This window comes from Falco peregrinus, chromosome 6, assembly GCF_023634155.1.
Source record: "Falco peregrinus isolate bFalPer1 chromosome 6, bFalPer1.pri, whole genome shotgun sequence".
Taxonomy (NCBI): domain Eukaryota; kingdom Metazoa; phylum Chordata; class Aves; order Falconiformes; family Falconidae; genus Falco; species Falco peregrinus.
This window is the reverse complement of record NC_073726.1, coordinates 89,664,287-89,681,754: the sequence shown is the minus strand read 5'-3', so window position 1 is coordinate 89,681,754 and position 17,468 is coordinate 89,664,287. Positions and strand designations below refer to the sequence as shown.

The window sequence follows — 17,468 nt, the reverse complement described above, 5'->3', positions numbered from 1 at the left end:
CCGGCCCACGGGCGGGGCGAGGCCCAAGCTCCGCCCGGGCAGCGGGAGGGCTCCGTGCCCCTGCCGGGCTGAGGGGAAGGACCGCGATGGCGCTGCTCCTGCTGCTGCTCCTGCCGCTGCTGTCGGCCGCCGCCGCCTACCTGTGCTGCGTGCGGCGGCACACGGGCAGCGCGGGGGCCGTGCTGCGCCGCCGGGAGCCGGGCTGGGCCGAGGCGCGGGGCCGCAGCCCGCCGCGGGACCCTGTGAGCGCCGGGGAGGAGAGGGGGGGCGAGCGGGCGGGCGGGGAGCGGGACTCGGCGCTCACTTCTTGCCTCCTCTCCGCAGTGGGCCCCGCGGCTGTGCGGCTCCGGGCTGCGGCTCTTCGTTCATGTGGCAAACACGGTGGGTCGGGGCAGCGGAGGCGGTACCTCAGGGCGCGGCGGGAGCGGGTAAACAGGGCGGTAAAACCCCACCGAGGCTGGTGGGGAAAGCGGGACCAGGGGGTTCGGAAGGAGGGGGTCTGCTGGGGAATCGTGGGGAGGTTGCGGCGCTCCCTGCGCGCCTTTGGGTTCAGCCAGGCCCCCGGGTGGGATGCGGTGGGGAGAGGGCGAGCTGGCCCCTGGCTGAGCATGGCACGGAGAGCCCGCAGCCAGCACCAGACTCGGCGGAGTACAGCGGCTGCCGGCTTCCCTCAGGTGTGAGGGGCTCCGGGCCCTTCGGCCCTCAGGGAGGGCGTTCAGGAGAGCCTGGAAGGCAGCCGTGCCCCAGCGCTCGCCCCAGCACTCCCTCAGGTGGGCTTTGGCCTGCGGCTGGTGTGGAGCGTGCGAGGGCTGTGGCAGGGGGCTGGGGGGGGAAAGCCTGCGTCCCCTGCCTTGCGGCATTGCCCACCCAAAAGCAGGTCCTTTCTGTTGCTGCTTGGCCTTTCCTTGTGAGCAGGGGTCAAGGTTAGGCATGAAAGCCGCGTTTCAGCAGAGTGACCTTTTGCAGACCTTGGAGGCTGGGTGGGCCTGGGGTGAAAACTAGCGATGGGCTGTGTGTGTTTGTGAGAATACCTTGCAAGTGGCTTTCTTCCAGGATATAACAGCCAGAATACCTTTTCTTCTTTGCTTTGTGGCTGCTTCTGGTGTGTGGCCCTGAGCTTCTTATCTTTCCTGACATCCCCCTTGGAGGGAGGATGTGAGATTCTCAATCTCCTACAGGACTGTGCTGGTTTAGATTAGATATAGATTAGGAGCCATGCATTTTCAAGAAGAGGCAGCAATTCTTATGTAATGTGTGAGGCAACATATCACTTCGCGGATCTAGGAGTGTGAGTCTTGCTTCAGACTTGTACTGTATGTGTACATCCCTTAACATGTCTGTGAAGCCCACTGTTGAGCTATTAGGACAGGCTGGAATAAGGACTGCTCTCTTTGGGACCGTGGGTATCGCTACACTGGGAACCAAGGTATTCAAAGAGTGTTTTCAGCTGTCTGCTACCACAGAGTCTCCAAATTGTTCATGCTTTTCCAAGTTAACTCGGTTTACTGCAGGAGCTGGTTGAGCGAGAGGAACGATCCTAACAGTAGGATGAACAAAATAATAATAAGTGTCTGCCTTATGCTATGTTTGCATAATCTGTGGAACATGAAGAAAGTAATGGATGGGAGCTAGATAGATGCCTCTTAAAAGTGTTGCACCCTGCAGCTGCAGGCTGCTTCAGGGCTGTGTCAGGGAAGGACAAAAGCAGGAGAACCAAAGGAACACTCTCTTTATAATTATATAAATATGAGGGGGGCAAGAAGGGGAAGCATTTCGGGCCAGTTTTGTGGCCTGAAGTACAAGCATTTGTGCTATTTTTTTACTACATAGCGTTGCATGCTCTCTAGGGCGCTTTTAGACTGCGGCAATTGTGAGCACATCCAGCATTCCTTGTCTAGCGAGGAAGGTGTTTGGGTCAGAGTTACTGCAAACCAATGTTTCTGCTTGCTTTTTTCTAGGCTTTTGGACAGATCTGCTTACTGCCACTTTTAATAAGGTAAGAGTGGGGAGTGTTCTTCCCCTCCCAGTTCCATTTCTTTTTTTTTTTTTTTTTTCTTGTAAAGGTACTTGCATTGTGTACCACTTATGGGTTATCTGAAATGACCTTTTCTAAGAGGGAAGCTGCATAACTTGAGAGTCAGCAAGATTTTCATAATGTTTACTAGATTATTTAAAAAAAAAAACTGGTTTGAGTGGGCTTCTATGAGAAGGAATCAACCTTTATTCACACTCAGGCAAGTGGATAGAAATAAAATTCACCAGCTTGCCTCTTTGCCTTTCTGTTCTTTTGCTAAAGAGCAGTCTTTCCTTTCAAAGCAAAAGCATGTGCAAATCTGCTGTTTATCACCAGCAGTGGTAAAAGAATAGTAGTTGTGTGGAATTGAGGCCGGACATGAAGTTCAGTGGTTTTAGTATGTTCTTTTTTAAGTTACCCACTATTTAGATCAGCCTTTTCTCCTTCTCTCGCTTTTATGTTTTTGTTTAGAAACTGTGCTTTCAAGTGTACATTGCACTAAGCCAGTCAGGTAAGAGGTGTCGGGAACCTCAAGCTCACGCTTGGCTCACATAGTTTGCCTGTGATTTGGTGGATGATCTGTGCAGATCCCAGGACACAGAAATGTATTACACATAATTGGTACCCCTCAATTTTTTGTTTGGGGCATGTGAATCAGTCCCAGACAAGTGTCACTGCTGTTACACAGCAGATCATTCCTTGACAACTATGGCAGGGTCTTGGGTTTTTTCCTTTACATGTTCCAAGCCCTGGACTTACGCTGGTTGTATTTGGTTGCAAATGAACCATGTTGAAGCAGGTCATGGAAAAGTCTGAAGAGGTGCTGTTCTAACAGGATTAGTGCTTGAATGTATGGTTTATACTGCTTTCTCAGTTTCCTTTCCATTCCTGTCCTCTTTGGTCTGTGGGTGATATGTCTAATTAAAGTGAATCAAAGACTTTCACCATTTCTTTCTCAGCTTGGGTTTACGGAGGCTGGCTGGCTTTATGTCAAGAGGTAGGAGGCTCTGTTAAGCAAGCAGGATAGATTTGATGCTGCCTTTAAGAAAGGTGTAAGGGATTATCTTGTAACTGTTGCAACTCCCTGCTGTAAGAGCAGACTGCTAAAACAAAATGTTCTTGGGTAAGGTTCCCTCTGAACAGTCTGAAAAATTAGTCATGGTGGAGCTTGCAACTCTAGCAGTGACTCTCTTTCAGGCTGAACAACTTCTCGCTCATGCGTTCGCTTGACATTCATGAAGATCCCACGTTTATCCCGGAGGTTGCTGCGGAGGTTGCAGAAGACAAGTCTGAGGCTAGAAGCACTTCGGATATTATCGAGCAGCTGATAGCTGCAAGGTCAGTATGTGATGTGTAAGAGTGGAGTGGAAGAACACTTGTCTTGGCACTATTATATCAGTGGAAAGCTGTTGTTGTCAGTATTCTGGATTAAAATCTTTTCCCACACCCAGCTATTTTACAGAACAAATAGTGCTGTCAGTCATCTTTCCTTTTGTAACTTATAAATTGTTGGTAGTTATGTGAAGTTTCCACAAGTTCCAGGGAGCCTGCTTATTGGGGAGAGACCAGATTCTTCCCTTGCTAGGGCTCTGGTTGCACTGTTAGAGTAGATAGACCTAGTGGTTGGCTAGTCAGTGCATACAACCCTTGAAATGAGTTTGCAGGTGTGGCGTTTCTTGCCTGTGGGGAATCTCAAAGAGAACACAGGGGTTACTTGGAGGAGAGAAGGTACATGGGTTGTAAAGAAAAAGATCCACAAGAAATCAGGCTCTGTTAGTTACATTGCTTGGGTAAAAGCCAGTTCAGCATTTTGACTGCAGCCTGCACTTGATTAAATCCCACTAGATTCCAGGCAAAACATTAGTAAGGCTTACATGTCTCCTGAGGTCTGATGCTGAGATGGAAGCATCTGGGCTGCTGTGAATGCTCTCCTCATCTCATCTCGGTTCTTATTGTGGGCCTATCCAGTAGTTACTGAAAATATGAGCTGTACTTCATCAGCATCTCAGGTTCTCTATATGTATCTCAGCTTTTAGCAGGATTAAGCTTGCTCCCTGCTCAAGTTCTTAAACTAAAGCAAGAAAAAACTTTCAGCTCCTTCACTTTAGAGGGAGGGATATGTTTTCTGCAGGCATTGGTCAGGGTGAGTGCAGCCTTCTAGTTCTTATGTCCCTGCCTCCACCAGTGATACATACAGGGCAGGTTACTGGAGCCTTAACCTCTTCCCAGCATAGCACGTTATGGTGCCATGTGCTGTCCTGTTCCAGGATTTGGCTTCTAGTTTGGGTGATGACATGGAGACATCACAGGAGTAGTAATTGTAGCTAGCTCTTCACATGATCTTATGTTAATCCTGTTATGATGAGAAATGGTTTATTTCTTATGTGCTAGAGCCATTGACTTAGTTTTAAAGCAGCTTGCTGATATGTATCCTTGCATGTGCTGCATAGTGCCTTTTCCCCCTCCTGCACAACACACTGTATGTGCTGCTGGTTATCTCTGGATCTAACTTGCAACAAGATCCTGGGGGTAGTTTTACCAGTATGTTCTAGCTATTCTGTAATGTTGCAGTGGTGAGTAGCAAATGTGAACCTGGAATAAATTTTGAACAGTTTAATGACTGCTGTATTGCAGTAGAAATATGAAGCAACTAGGAAATGTCAACAAGACTGACCCCTTATTTCTGTGGCACCCTTAGAGTGCCTAGTGTCTGGTATGTGTGCAAGGAGTCTGTGACAGTGTGAGCTGAAAAGCATAGGCTAGCAGTCCAAACAGTGACCAGCAGGTTTACTGTGAGTGGTGTCCAAACCTGCTTTGGACTGTGATGCTGAAGTCTATAGGTCTAAACAGGGGTGGCTTTGATGGTTCACAGTTGCCCCTTTAATCATTTCTTTGCAGGTCTGATTCTGCTAGCAATGGGTTTAGCTTCAAAGGGATCAAAGACTACCTGGACTGCTACCGGTAGGTGAAATTACAGTCTGGAAACAACCTGTCTCACGTGTTCCCCTCCTGTGGTGGGCTGCCACTGTTCTACAAGCTCTTAGGCCTCTCTCTTTGTTAGAATTGTCCTTGAGGTACCACTGTTTAGCATCACCCTCTGCAGTCCTTTCCCACTAATAAAGTAACAAAAGAAAACCAGCTGGGAGAGCTGGCACAACTTTTACAAGCCTGCAAGGATATTTAAATGCTATTTTCCTTGGCTTATTGTCAGTCTTCTCTGGGGGAGATTTCTACATACCTTGTTTGCCCAAACATGAGTGAGAAGGAGAGGAAGGTTCATGTGGATGATGCGAGTTGCATATACTGTGCATCTTTGAAAAATCACTTGGTTCCCCACTGCTTGTGTTCCTGTGAGCAGTTTGCCTGCTTTCACCCAGTAAATGTGTCCAGCTTGGAAAGAACTGGGAGTACATCTCTGACTGTCCAGTTCTGCAAGCTGTTGGCTGCTTGGTAGCTCCTGGTTGCCTGTGGGGCATGCACCACATGTAGAGTGCTCACATAAATCCTCTTGTGCTCCTTGCACTGGTTCCTCAAGGACCACCTCTACCAGCAGGCTGTGGAGTGGAAGCCGACACTAGTCTGGTGTTACAGGTGCATCCTGACTGTGCGGCTTTTGTGTCAGCCAGAGACAGACGTGTTTGTGGTGTAATGTAGCCTTTTGCCAGGAGCAGGGGAAGGCCTGTTTGTTATGACAGTACTGCTGGGAGCCCCTTCTTTGTAACAGGAGACCTGTAGGAAGGAAGGGGAGGCTGACCTCTTGGTCTTAGCTCATAGTACTGGGAGTTTCGTAGCTTCAGGAGCTTGAGGACTCTGTAAAACTGTCAGCTGGCCTTCCCTGTTTATCTGGTGGTTCAGGAATATCTTGGTAACTTTCCTAGTTCCTGCCACTATTCTAAGGGTTGGAGGTGTGCTGCGTAGGCAAATTCTGTACTTAAGGAAGGGAGTCTTCTGTCCTGGTGGTGTCAACTGTGTTGAAATCATCACCACATGCAGATTTTTACATAGTTCTTGCTTACAGCTGTGACAGCTGCCATCTTGCTACATGAGGGACAAACCCTGTGTGTGGGTGTGGTGTGGGGGTCTTGTAACAAGGTCCCAACTTCTGTCCTGCCCTGTAGGAGTGGGAAGCTGACGCCATCTCAGGTAGCAAAGAACATCATTGCCATGCTGGAGGACTGCGACAAATCCACGCCCCCACTCAGAGCGATAGTGCAATGGGACTCGGAGCAAATAATGCTGGTAATGTCTGCATCTGGTAGGAAAGGGGCCTCTGCTGCCGCAAGAGCAGTATCATCCATTAGAAGGGGCAGAGGCTCTTCTGCTGATATATTGCACAGATAAATATGTATGGTTTTCCTCCCTCCTTGTGCAGAGGACTACAAACAAGTTTTCTTCCTGCCAGGAGAGAGGTAGCATTAAAGCAGTCTGTTTCCTGCTGGATGACTATATGTTTAAAATGGGACTTCTGTGCTTATGTGTTATCTATTAGCATAGATGCTTCGAAGTAGTGGTTTCCCACCAGTATATGGTGGAAGAAGAAAGAAACTCTTATAGTTTGGCTTAGTAGCAGACTGAGAAAACCATTTTTGGTATCCATTCTGATGCTGGTAATGTCCTTTGGCTGAACTAAATATATATAATATACACTTTTTATTTTTCCTTTGTGCAGATGGCTGAGGCCTCCACTGCTCGTTACAGGAATAAATGTACCCTGTCATATCTGGATGGCATCCCAGTGTGTCTGAAAGAAGAGTTCAAAGTGGTGAGTTTCCTTGTCTAGCTGTCAGTTCATCTTGCAGGTGGTCAACATGGACAGCTCACTCCAACGAGGTTTAAAGGCCAGCTCTAATGAGGTTTTAAGGCCAGCTCCTTGGCAAAAGCCTGAGAGTGTTTGTAATGAGTAGGATTAACAAGTTTTGCCAGGTGAAGACAGATCTTGGGTACAGCAGACGTGTTTCGTATCTTGTACTGATCTCTTTAATCCGTGGGAAGTAGAGAGTGGGAGTGGGAAACAGTCCCTCTTCTGATGAAATGAGAATGTATGAAAGCATCTGTAGCAGTGGGTGTAACTGCCTGTATTTCTCAGGCACTGCCTCTGCTCCACCAGCAAAGCATCCCTCTCTCCTTACTTTAAAGGACGTGTCAGAAATATGTGTTACTTTGAAAATCTTCATTCATGAGGAGTTTTGCCTGTGGCCTAACAAGTTACGATTAAATGCTCCTGACAGTGTCATCAAGCTGTTGTAGGTTCTGCAGAGACCTACCCACAAGGTGGGAGTCCTGTTTCTGTATAGAGTCTTCCATTGCTACCTCAAGGAGTACTTAGCATATCCTGAAAATTAGTCCATCTGGTATTTTGGCATTCATCTAATCTTGGTGCCTTGCTTCAAAGCACTGCAGATCTGAAATGCTGCAGCTCTGTCTGTAGAAAAATGGAAAATAGAGCTCCTACGTGCTGTGGAGCCAAGGTGACTGTTCTGCAGCCTCTGGGCATAGCAGATGCATTGTTGCAGGGAGGCAGACGTTTTGATGATCTACGTGTTTCTGCTCTTCTGTGTCATGGTATTAAAAGGACTCGTCTGCATGAGCGAAGGACCAGATATTGAAGGGTTAAGTGTCCTGTGAAGCTTCCTAGCCCCTACTTTACCTCTGTGGGTCCTAATGTCTGGGATCTGTTATGGAGTTGAAGTGTGCATGCTTCACAGGCACACATGCCTGCCTACCTTGCCAGGGTTTTAGGGTGAATAATAAGGTGTCTTCTTGCTAAGGTACCTTACCATCACCGAGTGGGAACAGTGTATCTTGGGACAGAGCCTGAAACAGAAGATGCTACTGTGGCCAAGAAGCTGCGAGAGGCTGGGGCTATCATTATTGGGGTCTCAAACATGCATGAACTAGGGACTGGAACAACTGGATGCAACCCTAATAGGTAAAAATCCCTTTTGCCTCTCTTTCCCCCCCCCCCCCCCGTCTAGAAAGCTAAAAGTCTGTCCAGTACTGTCAGGGAAAGGTATAAAAATAGGGCAAGCATGTGAGGATAAAACTGACTGAAGCACCCTGTGCAGGGAGAACCCTGAGGGTATAAAACCCCAGCATTGTAGATTTGAGGGTCAGAGTAGCTGTGGAAGCCTGAAGGCACCTGAAACCAAAGGAAGGAGAGAATCTGAGTGGTGTCTGCTGAATAAGGAACTTGGTTTGCCAGGTCTTACAGGCCTGGAGGTGTGAATGTTTACAGGATAAGTGGTAGACAAAAGTGGTGAGAGAAAATAGATAAATAGTAATCTAATGCTTAGTCACAGTAATGGCTAAAGGCCCAGAATGATGAGAAAATGTAGTCATCTCAGGATAATGTAGTGGGTTTACTGTATTTCCTAGCTAAAACAGGTTCACTGGAATTTACTTTACTGTTGAGAATTCTCCAGCTGTAGCCAAACTGAGAACTGCTATTCCAGAGCAGTGGTCCTCAGAGCCTTGATAAGGCATGTGTGGAGAGCCATGCTTGTGCACATGCAGCTGGATGGAACTGGGGATCCCCCATCAGCTGCAACAACACACCAGGGCACTTCCTCCCTGTGAGGTTGGCTGGGTACCTTGCCTCCTGGCCGGTCTCTGGTGTCTGGGGACTGTGGTCAGACTGGAGACTTTGGGAGCTGTTGCTCTGGGATAAAGGGCAGAGTGGGGATGCTGACTTGCTTGTCTGTAAGAATTGCTGGCTGCCAGCTGCTCCGCCTTTTGGAACTGCGTAATGCACTGTAGCATGCAGTAATGGCACGGTGTTGTCGCAGACAGAAGAGCTGGAGTGGCATCCTTTCTGTTGCTTTGAGCCTGCCTTTTGGATGGGCTGCTTGTGATAATGAGATTGGGCTTTGAGGTAGAAGTCTTCTTTGCATCTTGTTTTCTAGGGACATAGCATTGTCTGGGATTAAATGGTATCTCTTTACTAAGAAATCAGAATCCCTGAGCTGTGTTTCTGGATCTTTTCCTGCCCTGTAGTGCATGTGGTCCTTCCTAGGAAAAGATTCAACACTGTTTGTCTGCTTCAGGTACCACAAGATCCCTAGGAATCCCTACAAGCCTAACCACTTCACAGGTGGGAGCTCCAGTGGGTCAGCAGCAGCTGTAGCAGCAGGTAAGTGGTCCTAAATGGAGATCAGAGGTGGTGGGAAGAAGGTCCTGAGCCAGAGTACCTCAGGCATTTAGTTTTTACAAAGGGGTTTAGAAGCTGGAGAGAACTTGTAGCTGAACAGAGAGCTCTGTGTACTGTCTTGGCTACAGCTACTAGAATGGACAGGGCAACACGATGTCTCTGATCACAGGCCCATGTGTGGGTTGTTTTTTTTTTGTAGGTCTCTGCCCGGTGGCTATTGGCACAGATGGGGGTGGCTCTGTGAGGATTCCTGCTTCGTTCTGTGGTGTGGTGGGGCTGAAAGGTAGAGTCCTTTAATCATGGAGGGGGAGTGTGTGTCTTGTTCGCTGTTTTGAGGATGCCACAAACAAGTCAGGCACAGTCCATTAATTCCTGTCAAGCAAAACTTGACCAGAGAAACCCTGGAGTATAACACCTTGGGAGTCACATGGGCTGGACTGGCAGAGTGGACATATTCTCAATACTGACTATTGTAAAGATATTAAAACCCCCAAACTTACTTGAGTCAAACGCTAAACAAAACACGGGTGCTGCTTTTTTTGCTACTCACTCATCCCTCTTCAATATCCATTTGTTGCCGAGAGGTGTTCTTAACACCTGTGTCTGTAGTGAGCTGGTGAAAAGCAGCTCCAGCCCCAATGGTTTGCCATCACCCCTATTATATGGAGAGGCTGATGCTGCTCAGACTATCTGGTCCATTAAACCTGGTAATAGGCTTGTATATAACCGGGATGTAGTAATTCCCTCTTATCTCGGTGTTAGAAGGAGTAGCAGGTTTTGCTGTACAAAATTAATGTAATCAAGAAGAATGTGCAGAGGACATAAATGCACAGGGCAGTTTCTACACCATGGGAGGTGGTGAGACAGGATTGTCACATGGAAGAGATGCCAGCTTTTGGGAACGGCTTATCAGTCTGAAGGATCTTGGCTGCTTCATTTGAGGGCAGATACTCAGCCATTACTGTTTTTCTGTCCTTCACATGTGATCAACTTGACTAATTTTGATTCATCTGAGGAAGATAATGATGACAATGACAAAAATCTAACTGCTCAGAAAGGCGATACAAGTACTTGCAGAAGACAATTGGTGTTAGGCTTGAGGTCTCACTGGTGGAGTGGGTGAAATCTCCCAGGGGGTGGTATCTCTTGCTGTTGATAATCCTGCTGCTGCCTCTCCATCCTCCATACCATAGGTGCTGCTTCTGCATATTTCAATGCATGTATTTCAAAATGCCCCTGCACATATTTCCTCTCAGCTAAATAATTTCTTATGGGGAAACCAGTTTCACTATTTGTTGAACCTGTCTCTTTCACTGATGAGACAGATCGTGGTCAGCAGAACAGGGCACTGAAAGATGAGTGACTGCGCTCTGAAACAGCAAACAGTGACTAGCAGGGTATGTTGCTTACTGACTAGAGGTATCAGAGCCATCTAGGTCAGACCTTGCCAGCAACTACTGGTACCTGGCTAACTGCCCATTTCTTTTTCTCTAGGCACATTTGGGCGCATTAGTTCTTACGGCAGCTTGCCACTCTCCTACTCCACAGTCAGTGTAGGTAAGAGAACTTCTGTTCCGCTTCAGGGACCTTGCTGTGTGCTGTTCTCACAGGGGAGGCAATCAGTGCCTACGAAGGACCTTGGGAGGAAGGGTACCGTTTACTCCTTGTCACATTTTTAGAACTGATCTCTCTTTTACAGGACCTATCTGTACCTCAGTGGCAGATGCAGCCATTGTTTACAGTATCCTTGCTGAGCCAGATCCGCTCTATCCATATGGTAGGTGAGCCCTCTCCCTCCCAAAGCCCAGGTGCTTTGCCTTCCTAGAGGCATCCTAGATAAAAGGAGGAACTCTTGTTTGTGCCCTGCAGGACTAAAACAGCCCAAAGCAACTCTATCTGATATGTGTGCTACTGACCTGAAAGGCTTAAAACTGGGAGTGGACTGGACATTTTTTAAGGTGACTGTTCTACCTCTTTCTGCTGCTTTGCAAAATGAGAATTTAAAGGAATTCAGTGCATTCACTGTTTCCTTGCCTGTCATTGTTAGAGCTCTTCATATTTAGTCTTGTAATTGGAAGAGAATATACCCTGGGTGAAACCATCGACAGGGATAGATTTTTTCCTAGGGCAGTCTTTTGAGGAAAAGTCTGTTGGAGGCATGAGGCAAACTAATGACTGTACAGTTGATGGCAGTGTGCTTCCTTATACTGCTGTTTCTATTGGAAGCAGTGCTTCTGAGCTGATTACAAAAGGCAGTTGGTTTAAAATCAAATGAGGAAAATTAAGTGTATCTGTTTGGTGACAATGCTGTACCTGGCTGCATGATACTTCATCATTCCAATATGGAAACAGGGCTTGCAAGCTAGTACTGCTTGGCAACTGTAATGCGACCCCACAAATGTGCTCAGGATTTCTTCCCTGGAGGAAAACCAGGACTCTTTCTGGCTCTGCCCCAGTGCAGAGGAGGAATATGCTCTCCTCTGGAAAAGATGACCTTTCTTTTCCTTAGGGGTATGACCTGCAAGCTGTGGAGCAGGTGGCCTAGGGCAGTCCTGGAGGGCTGTGTTTCACTACTATTAGGGACAAGAGCAAGGAAATCTCCATGAGGACCAAAGTCCTGGTGAGTGCGCTCACCAAGGAGAAGACAGCCGTTACTAAAGTCTGCTTAGTTCTTTGCTTTTATTCTCTAGGCATGTGACGATGAAGTCCTGTCCATCTGTGAGAAAGGTAAAGAGGAAAAGTCTGTCTCTTACTCTGCCTGATGTCAAGGTATCACTTGGTGCTCCTCTTACATCTGCATTAAAAAGATCTCACCTGAAGTCCTTGAAGGCAGATGTTTAAAGAGGTCTGGCTGGACAAACAGCAGTAGCTTTGTATTAGGGAAGCTCTCCTGACTGCTGAGGGTTAAAAAGCTCGGCAGTTGTAGGCTAGTCAGGTTACAATGGAAGAATGCAGTCCAGTGTGCTAAGCCGCTGTATAAAGACAGATCTGTGCTTTTAATACTTACTCTGCGAGCTTTAGTGGTAAAAGACTTTTAAGGGAGAGACTTGTTTCACGACATAATGTTCAGTAGCAAAGACGGGGCTAGGTCTTTGTGATGTATCCAGTCCTCTGGTATTTCCTTGAAATCAGCCAAATGGTGCCTTTAGGGTGGCTTTGTCAGATTTTAGACTAAGCAAAATTGACCCTGGTGAGTACTTGGGGCTGGGGCAAAAGACTCTACAATGCCTGGTATAGTAAGTAGTTGGCCTCCTACGCATTGGAGCTGAGAGAGTTCACAGTATTCAAGCTTTGTTTGCCTGGATTTTCTTCAGCCTCCTTATTTCCATAGACACTCATGCTTCTGCATGTGTAGAATTTTCTTAGAAGAAATGCACCATAAGCCAGTGAAATAGGCAAGCCTGGGTATTTATGAAGAAGCTGGGGACAAAAAAAAGATACAGATTCTTTTTAGACTGCAAAATATTCACTTTTCCTGAAATCTTGGTGTTCAGCCTTACTAAAGTACATCAGGATTTAGTGAACCTGTACTGTTGACCTGGTCTCTTGAGTATCCCCTGGGTTTCTCTACCATAATGGTTCATAAGAGGCTTTGAATGGGAATCTTGTGATGCTAAATAAACACTTTGTGCTGATAGAATACCAGTCATGTCAAGTGCTTGGAAGCATTGTTGGTCCACCTTTACTCTTCAGGTTAACTTTGGGGGCTAGAGGGAAGAGCTGAACTTGCCTGAAAGGCAGCAGCTATGTTAGGAACCTGTCTGCAAGCCCCTGCCCCTGCCCTGTTGGGATGTTGAGTTCTAGTTAGGCTGAAGGCCTTTACCTATGAGAAGCGGCTGCAGCAGTCTGCATGCCACATGATGTGCTGGAGATGCTTACCTTGTAATGGCCTATGGGGTCTCCAACTTCTCAAGGGAGTGGAGATTTGCAGCCCTTCTGTGAAGTTTGGTGTACTCAGGGATGCTGTTTGTTTTACCTGTTCTGTATGCAGCTGTGGAGCACCTGCAGAGTTTGGGAGCTAGTGTGGTTGAAGTGTTTCTTCCAGAGATGGAGGAAGTTCGAGTAGCACATGTAATCTGCATTCTCAGCGAGATGAGGGACTTCCTGCAACCTGACTTCAATAAACATTTCCAGGAAATGGTAAGTAGCAGCAGCTTGGATCGGTGGCAGTAATTGTCCTGGCTGATACAGAGCAAGTGTCATGTCACTGAGAAACCTGAGGGTTTCCTGCTTTTTCTGTGACAAACCACCAGTTGGGTGAGTACCGATATAGTAGACCGGACCTGGAAGAGAACTTCTGGGCTCCACATTGAGTTTCTTGCAAGCAGAGCCATGGTCGATGTTTTCTTTCAGAATCTGGACACTCGGGCTAACCTGGCCTTGGCTTCCCAGTTCACAGCTCTGGATTATATTACGGTAAGGAACGTGCTGTGGTGAGGGCTGGAGGGAGGCACCTAGTGAAATTGTAAAGGTGGGGTAGAGGATTCTCTTACCTTTCCACGTGCATGGGGAGATTATCACCCAGCTGGACTGCCTTCTGCTGTGAAAGCATGCTGAATGGTGGGGCACTACAGAGGACACACCATCTGGACTAGTCCTGCATCTTTGATTCTAAACTGCACGAGTGGTGTTGTCTTTTGCAAAGGCATAGGTTCTGATGGGCAGAGTCTGTCAACATCAAACGTGAGCCTCGCGGATCAAGAAGGCCCAGTCAGACAGTGGTCTCTCTGCTTGCAGGCAAATCGACAGAGAACTCGGAGCATGCGATTTTTGCAAGAGATCTTCACCACTGTGAACTGTATCCTTACACCAGGTATTGGCAGTCTCGGCCAAAGAGCGGGTCCCCAAAAGCTGTGGTGCATTTTAGGAACAGTCACTCCATTAACTTCCCCTTTTGTGCATGACTTTTGTGCAAATACTTTGCTGTGTCTCAAGCCTTCAGAAGCTAATGCAGTCTGGTTAGAAAGGCTGCTGTGTATTTCTAGATCTGCTGTGTATTTCTATTCTTACTGCCTATATCGTCCATGACTCTGAGAAACTCCTTGGTATTTGAAATGGGAGCTGCAGAGCCAGCACGTTGACATGAGGGGGGGACACTGGATGTCTACTTCTGTGTATGCAAATGTTCTTGCTCTAAAAAGGAACTGCTTAATTCATAAATCCCAGTGACTTGATTGCGTTCCAGGGATGTGAGTTGGCATCACCAACGTTTATCAAACATGGCTTTAATGACCTGAGCTGTTCCTTGAAGATTGCCCACTGCCCGACTCTTCCTTTGCTCTTTAAGCACTTAAGGTTGCCCAGACAGGCTGTGGCATCTCCATCCCTGGGGATATTTAAAAGCCATTTGGACATGGTCCTTGGCAGCCTGCTCTAGCTGACCATCCGAGACAGAAGGGTAGACAAGATGATGTCCTGAGGTCCTCTTAAATTTGTGATCTCTCCACAGCTGTTGCTTGCACTGCCCCAAGAATCTATGAATCTGATCTCTTGACTGGGAGCAGCGACCTGTCCTTCACAGTCCGGTCCATGAGGTAAGAAGAGCACTGCCTGCACTACAGTAACAAGCGTGGGAACAGCTGGAGGCTAGCTGCACTAACTGAAGGAGCTCAGGCTGTAGAGCAGGAGAGATTGATCCTAGTTGCTTTTCCCCAAAGCATGTCTCTGCTGCTGTCCTAAGGCAGGAATGCTGACAACACCTTTTTCCCCAGGTTCATGCAGCTTGGTAACTTCACTGGGATTCCAGGCCTTGTGGTCCCCATTGGATATTCTGCTGCTGGGCTTCCCATCAGTTTCCAGGTGAGTATTGGCTCTTTGTGAATGCTGGGTCATAAAAATCCCCAGCTGACTTTGTCCTGAACCACTATAACCAGGCTCCTGCTGTTCCACATAACACACTTGAGGACTTGGCAGGCGCTGGTAGTAAGTTTTAACTTGTGGGTGAAGAGATTTGCCTCGGAGAAACTCACTCCTGAATGGTAGAAGGACTCTTCAGATATCTGGGAGGTAGACTTATCTGTCGTCTTGTTTGTTTGCATCAGTACCCAATTTGTCACTACTCTTTCATCTCCGATTTCTCATTTCTGTAACTTCTTTAAGACCTTCCCTCTTGAAATGGACCTCATGCATATGAAAGGCCCATGTCTTGTAATGATAAGTCACACAGCTGCCTTTATCCCAAATAAAAAGTTACTTACTGATGTAATAGGGAAAAAAAACATGTGTCCTTTAGGTGCTGTTGAGGGAAAAGAAATTGTTTTCTAGGGCTTTCAAGAGCACCTGTATGTGATGATGCTACTTTTTTCCTCCCCTCCTTCCTCCTTTCTCTCTCCCTCTCTCGTCTTCTCCCAGGTCATGGCAAAATGGTGGGATGAAGCTGTTCTTCTGAGGATTGGCCTGAAGCTAGAGCAGTTCCGTTACCAGACAAAAAAACCATCCATTTATTACGACATCCTTGCATGATGGAGTGACCAAGAAGGGGACTAAGCCTTTTTTTTTTTTTTTTTTTTCCCTAGTGTGACCTGAGCGAATATTAAGAGTGGACTTGTTTTCAGTGTTCATCTGAGTAAGGCTCAGTAGTAGGCCCGTTTGAGGAATGGGGAGGAACACTGGTCTAAGCAGGCACTGATGCTTAGCAGCCATCACTTCTGCTCCCTGTTTGTTATTGGATGGTCCAGTTTATACTGGGGACACCAACTGTGCTAGCTAGTTCCTCACTGTGTTTTTGCCAACAGGGGAAGCTGCAACTATCTTCTGCAACCCCTTTCCATGTAAGTGTCCTGTGTAAAGATGGAAGACAATTGCATCTACAGGACTGCATGTGGGCAGTTCATACTACTGTGCAGGGAAAGGTGCAATCTCTAGACCTTAAACCTCACTGAACTCCTCCTGCTCCAGGATATAACAAAGGTACTGTTTTGAGGGGGGAAGAGACAGCAAATAATGCCTAGCTCCCTTGGAATGATGAGGATCTTAACACAACTGCAATTAGGTAGTTTTGTCTTTTGGCCCCTTACTTAGTTCCTCACAGCAATATAGCAAGCCTGTAGCTATGGAAGTGTTGCTATGCTGCTGTTCCTTAAGCTACAAACAGCCTAAGGTCAGTTCTTAACTGTTCCACGAAGTAAGGGTGTGCTTGCTACATGAGCTGTCCTATCTACCTTCGGCCTTATGTGCAAGGGTAAGAAAAAGTAGAGCATGAATCCTCATCAACTCGGCGATTCAAAGCTCTGGTTCAGGGCTCACCAGGTATCCTGGGCTTGTGATCAGGCTGCTGGAGAAGCTGTCATATAGATAGGAGCAGAGAAGATAACTGTATTCTTACTCAGCTTGGAAGGGAAGAAGGAACAGAAAGTAGTTGCAGTTTCTCCCAAACTCAGTACGGTTTGGGAGGGTTTTTCCCCCCCCCCATACATACCCACTCTTTAAGCAGAGCTAGCACTTTACTAATGGCAAAGTTCAGTCAGACGGCATCTGAATGGAAGAACATCGCATTGCCATCTCCTTAATCACCTGAGTTAAACCATCAACTCCTACCATCAGCTGCCCCTAGCATCCACAGTTAAATTATATGGTTGATACTGCCTTTTAATTCCCCTATGTGATACTGCCACAACTGTTTTTTCACTAGATTCTAGTATAGTTCAGCTTTATGAAGAAGAGTTTAAAAGTAAATATTTCTATTATTAATGCTAAGTTATTAAACACTACCAACATACCTTAGAGTGAAACACTGCTGAAATGCATTGTATAGCAATAAGGGAGTTCATAAGTGTTTGACAAGAATAAATTTCTGCCAGGAACATTATTGCTTGAAGGAAGTGACTGAATATTCCCTAATTTAATGCTATTACTCATGGGATTAGAGATGGATGTTTAAAATACTCAACTACAGTCCTTCTAGATGAAGCTATTTATTTCATATCCCTTCCTAAATGACACATGATGAAAAATTATAATTTCAATATTTAATTAATTCTCTGGGCAAAGTGAGGGAGCTCAAGTTGCTAGGAGGAATGATAGGAGCTAAAGTTAAGAGTTTGTTGTCTTTTAAAAATAATACTCACATCCTACTAACAGTGGGAAGAAGAAAGAACTGAGAGGTTTTACTGACTGACAATAGTGTTGTCTGTCTTTTCTGCACACTGCTTCCTCCCTTTCTCTAAACTGGTATCACATCAGTGCACATTTCCAGTGCAGCACTTCCCTGGTACTGAATTTACTATGATAAACTTTACTTGTCCTGGTGAAAGGCCCCCGTGTTTCCTTTCTTCCCCTGGCTGTCCACTTATCCAAGTTCTACAGCAG

General features: G+C 46.7%; 1 protein-coding gene across 1 annotated transcript; it reads left to right on the top strand.

Moving 5' to 3' along the window:
• The first annotated feature begins 31 nt into the window (after positions 1-31).
• On the top strand, positions 32-17,416 carry LOC101919460 (uncharacterized). Its single transcript, XM_055808187.1, has 20 exons — positions 32-242; positions 325-381; positions 1,959-1,996; positions 3,212-3,352; positions 4,913-4,975; positions 6,133-6,253; positions 6,684-6,776; positions 7,783-7,943; positions 9,058-9,143; positions 9,361-9,444; positions 10,656-10,718; positions 10,861-10,938; positions 11,031-11,119; positions 11,852-11,888; positions 13,153-13,301; positions 13,515-13,577; positions 13,899-13,974; positions 14,611-14,695; positions 14,873-14,960; positions 15,513-17,416. Exons 1-20 carry the CDS (start codon positions 87-89, stop codon positions 15,621-15,623), a joined length of 1,839 nt encoding a protein of 612 aa, XP_055664162.1. The 5' UTR covers positions 32-86; the 3' UTR covers positions 15,624-17,416.
• Positions 17,417-17,468: the final 52 nt, after the last annotated feature.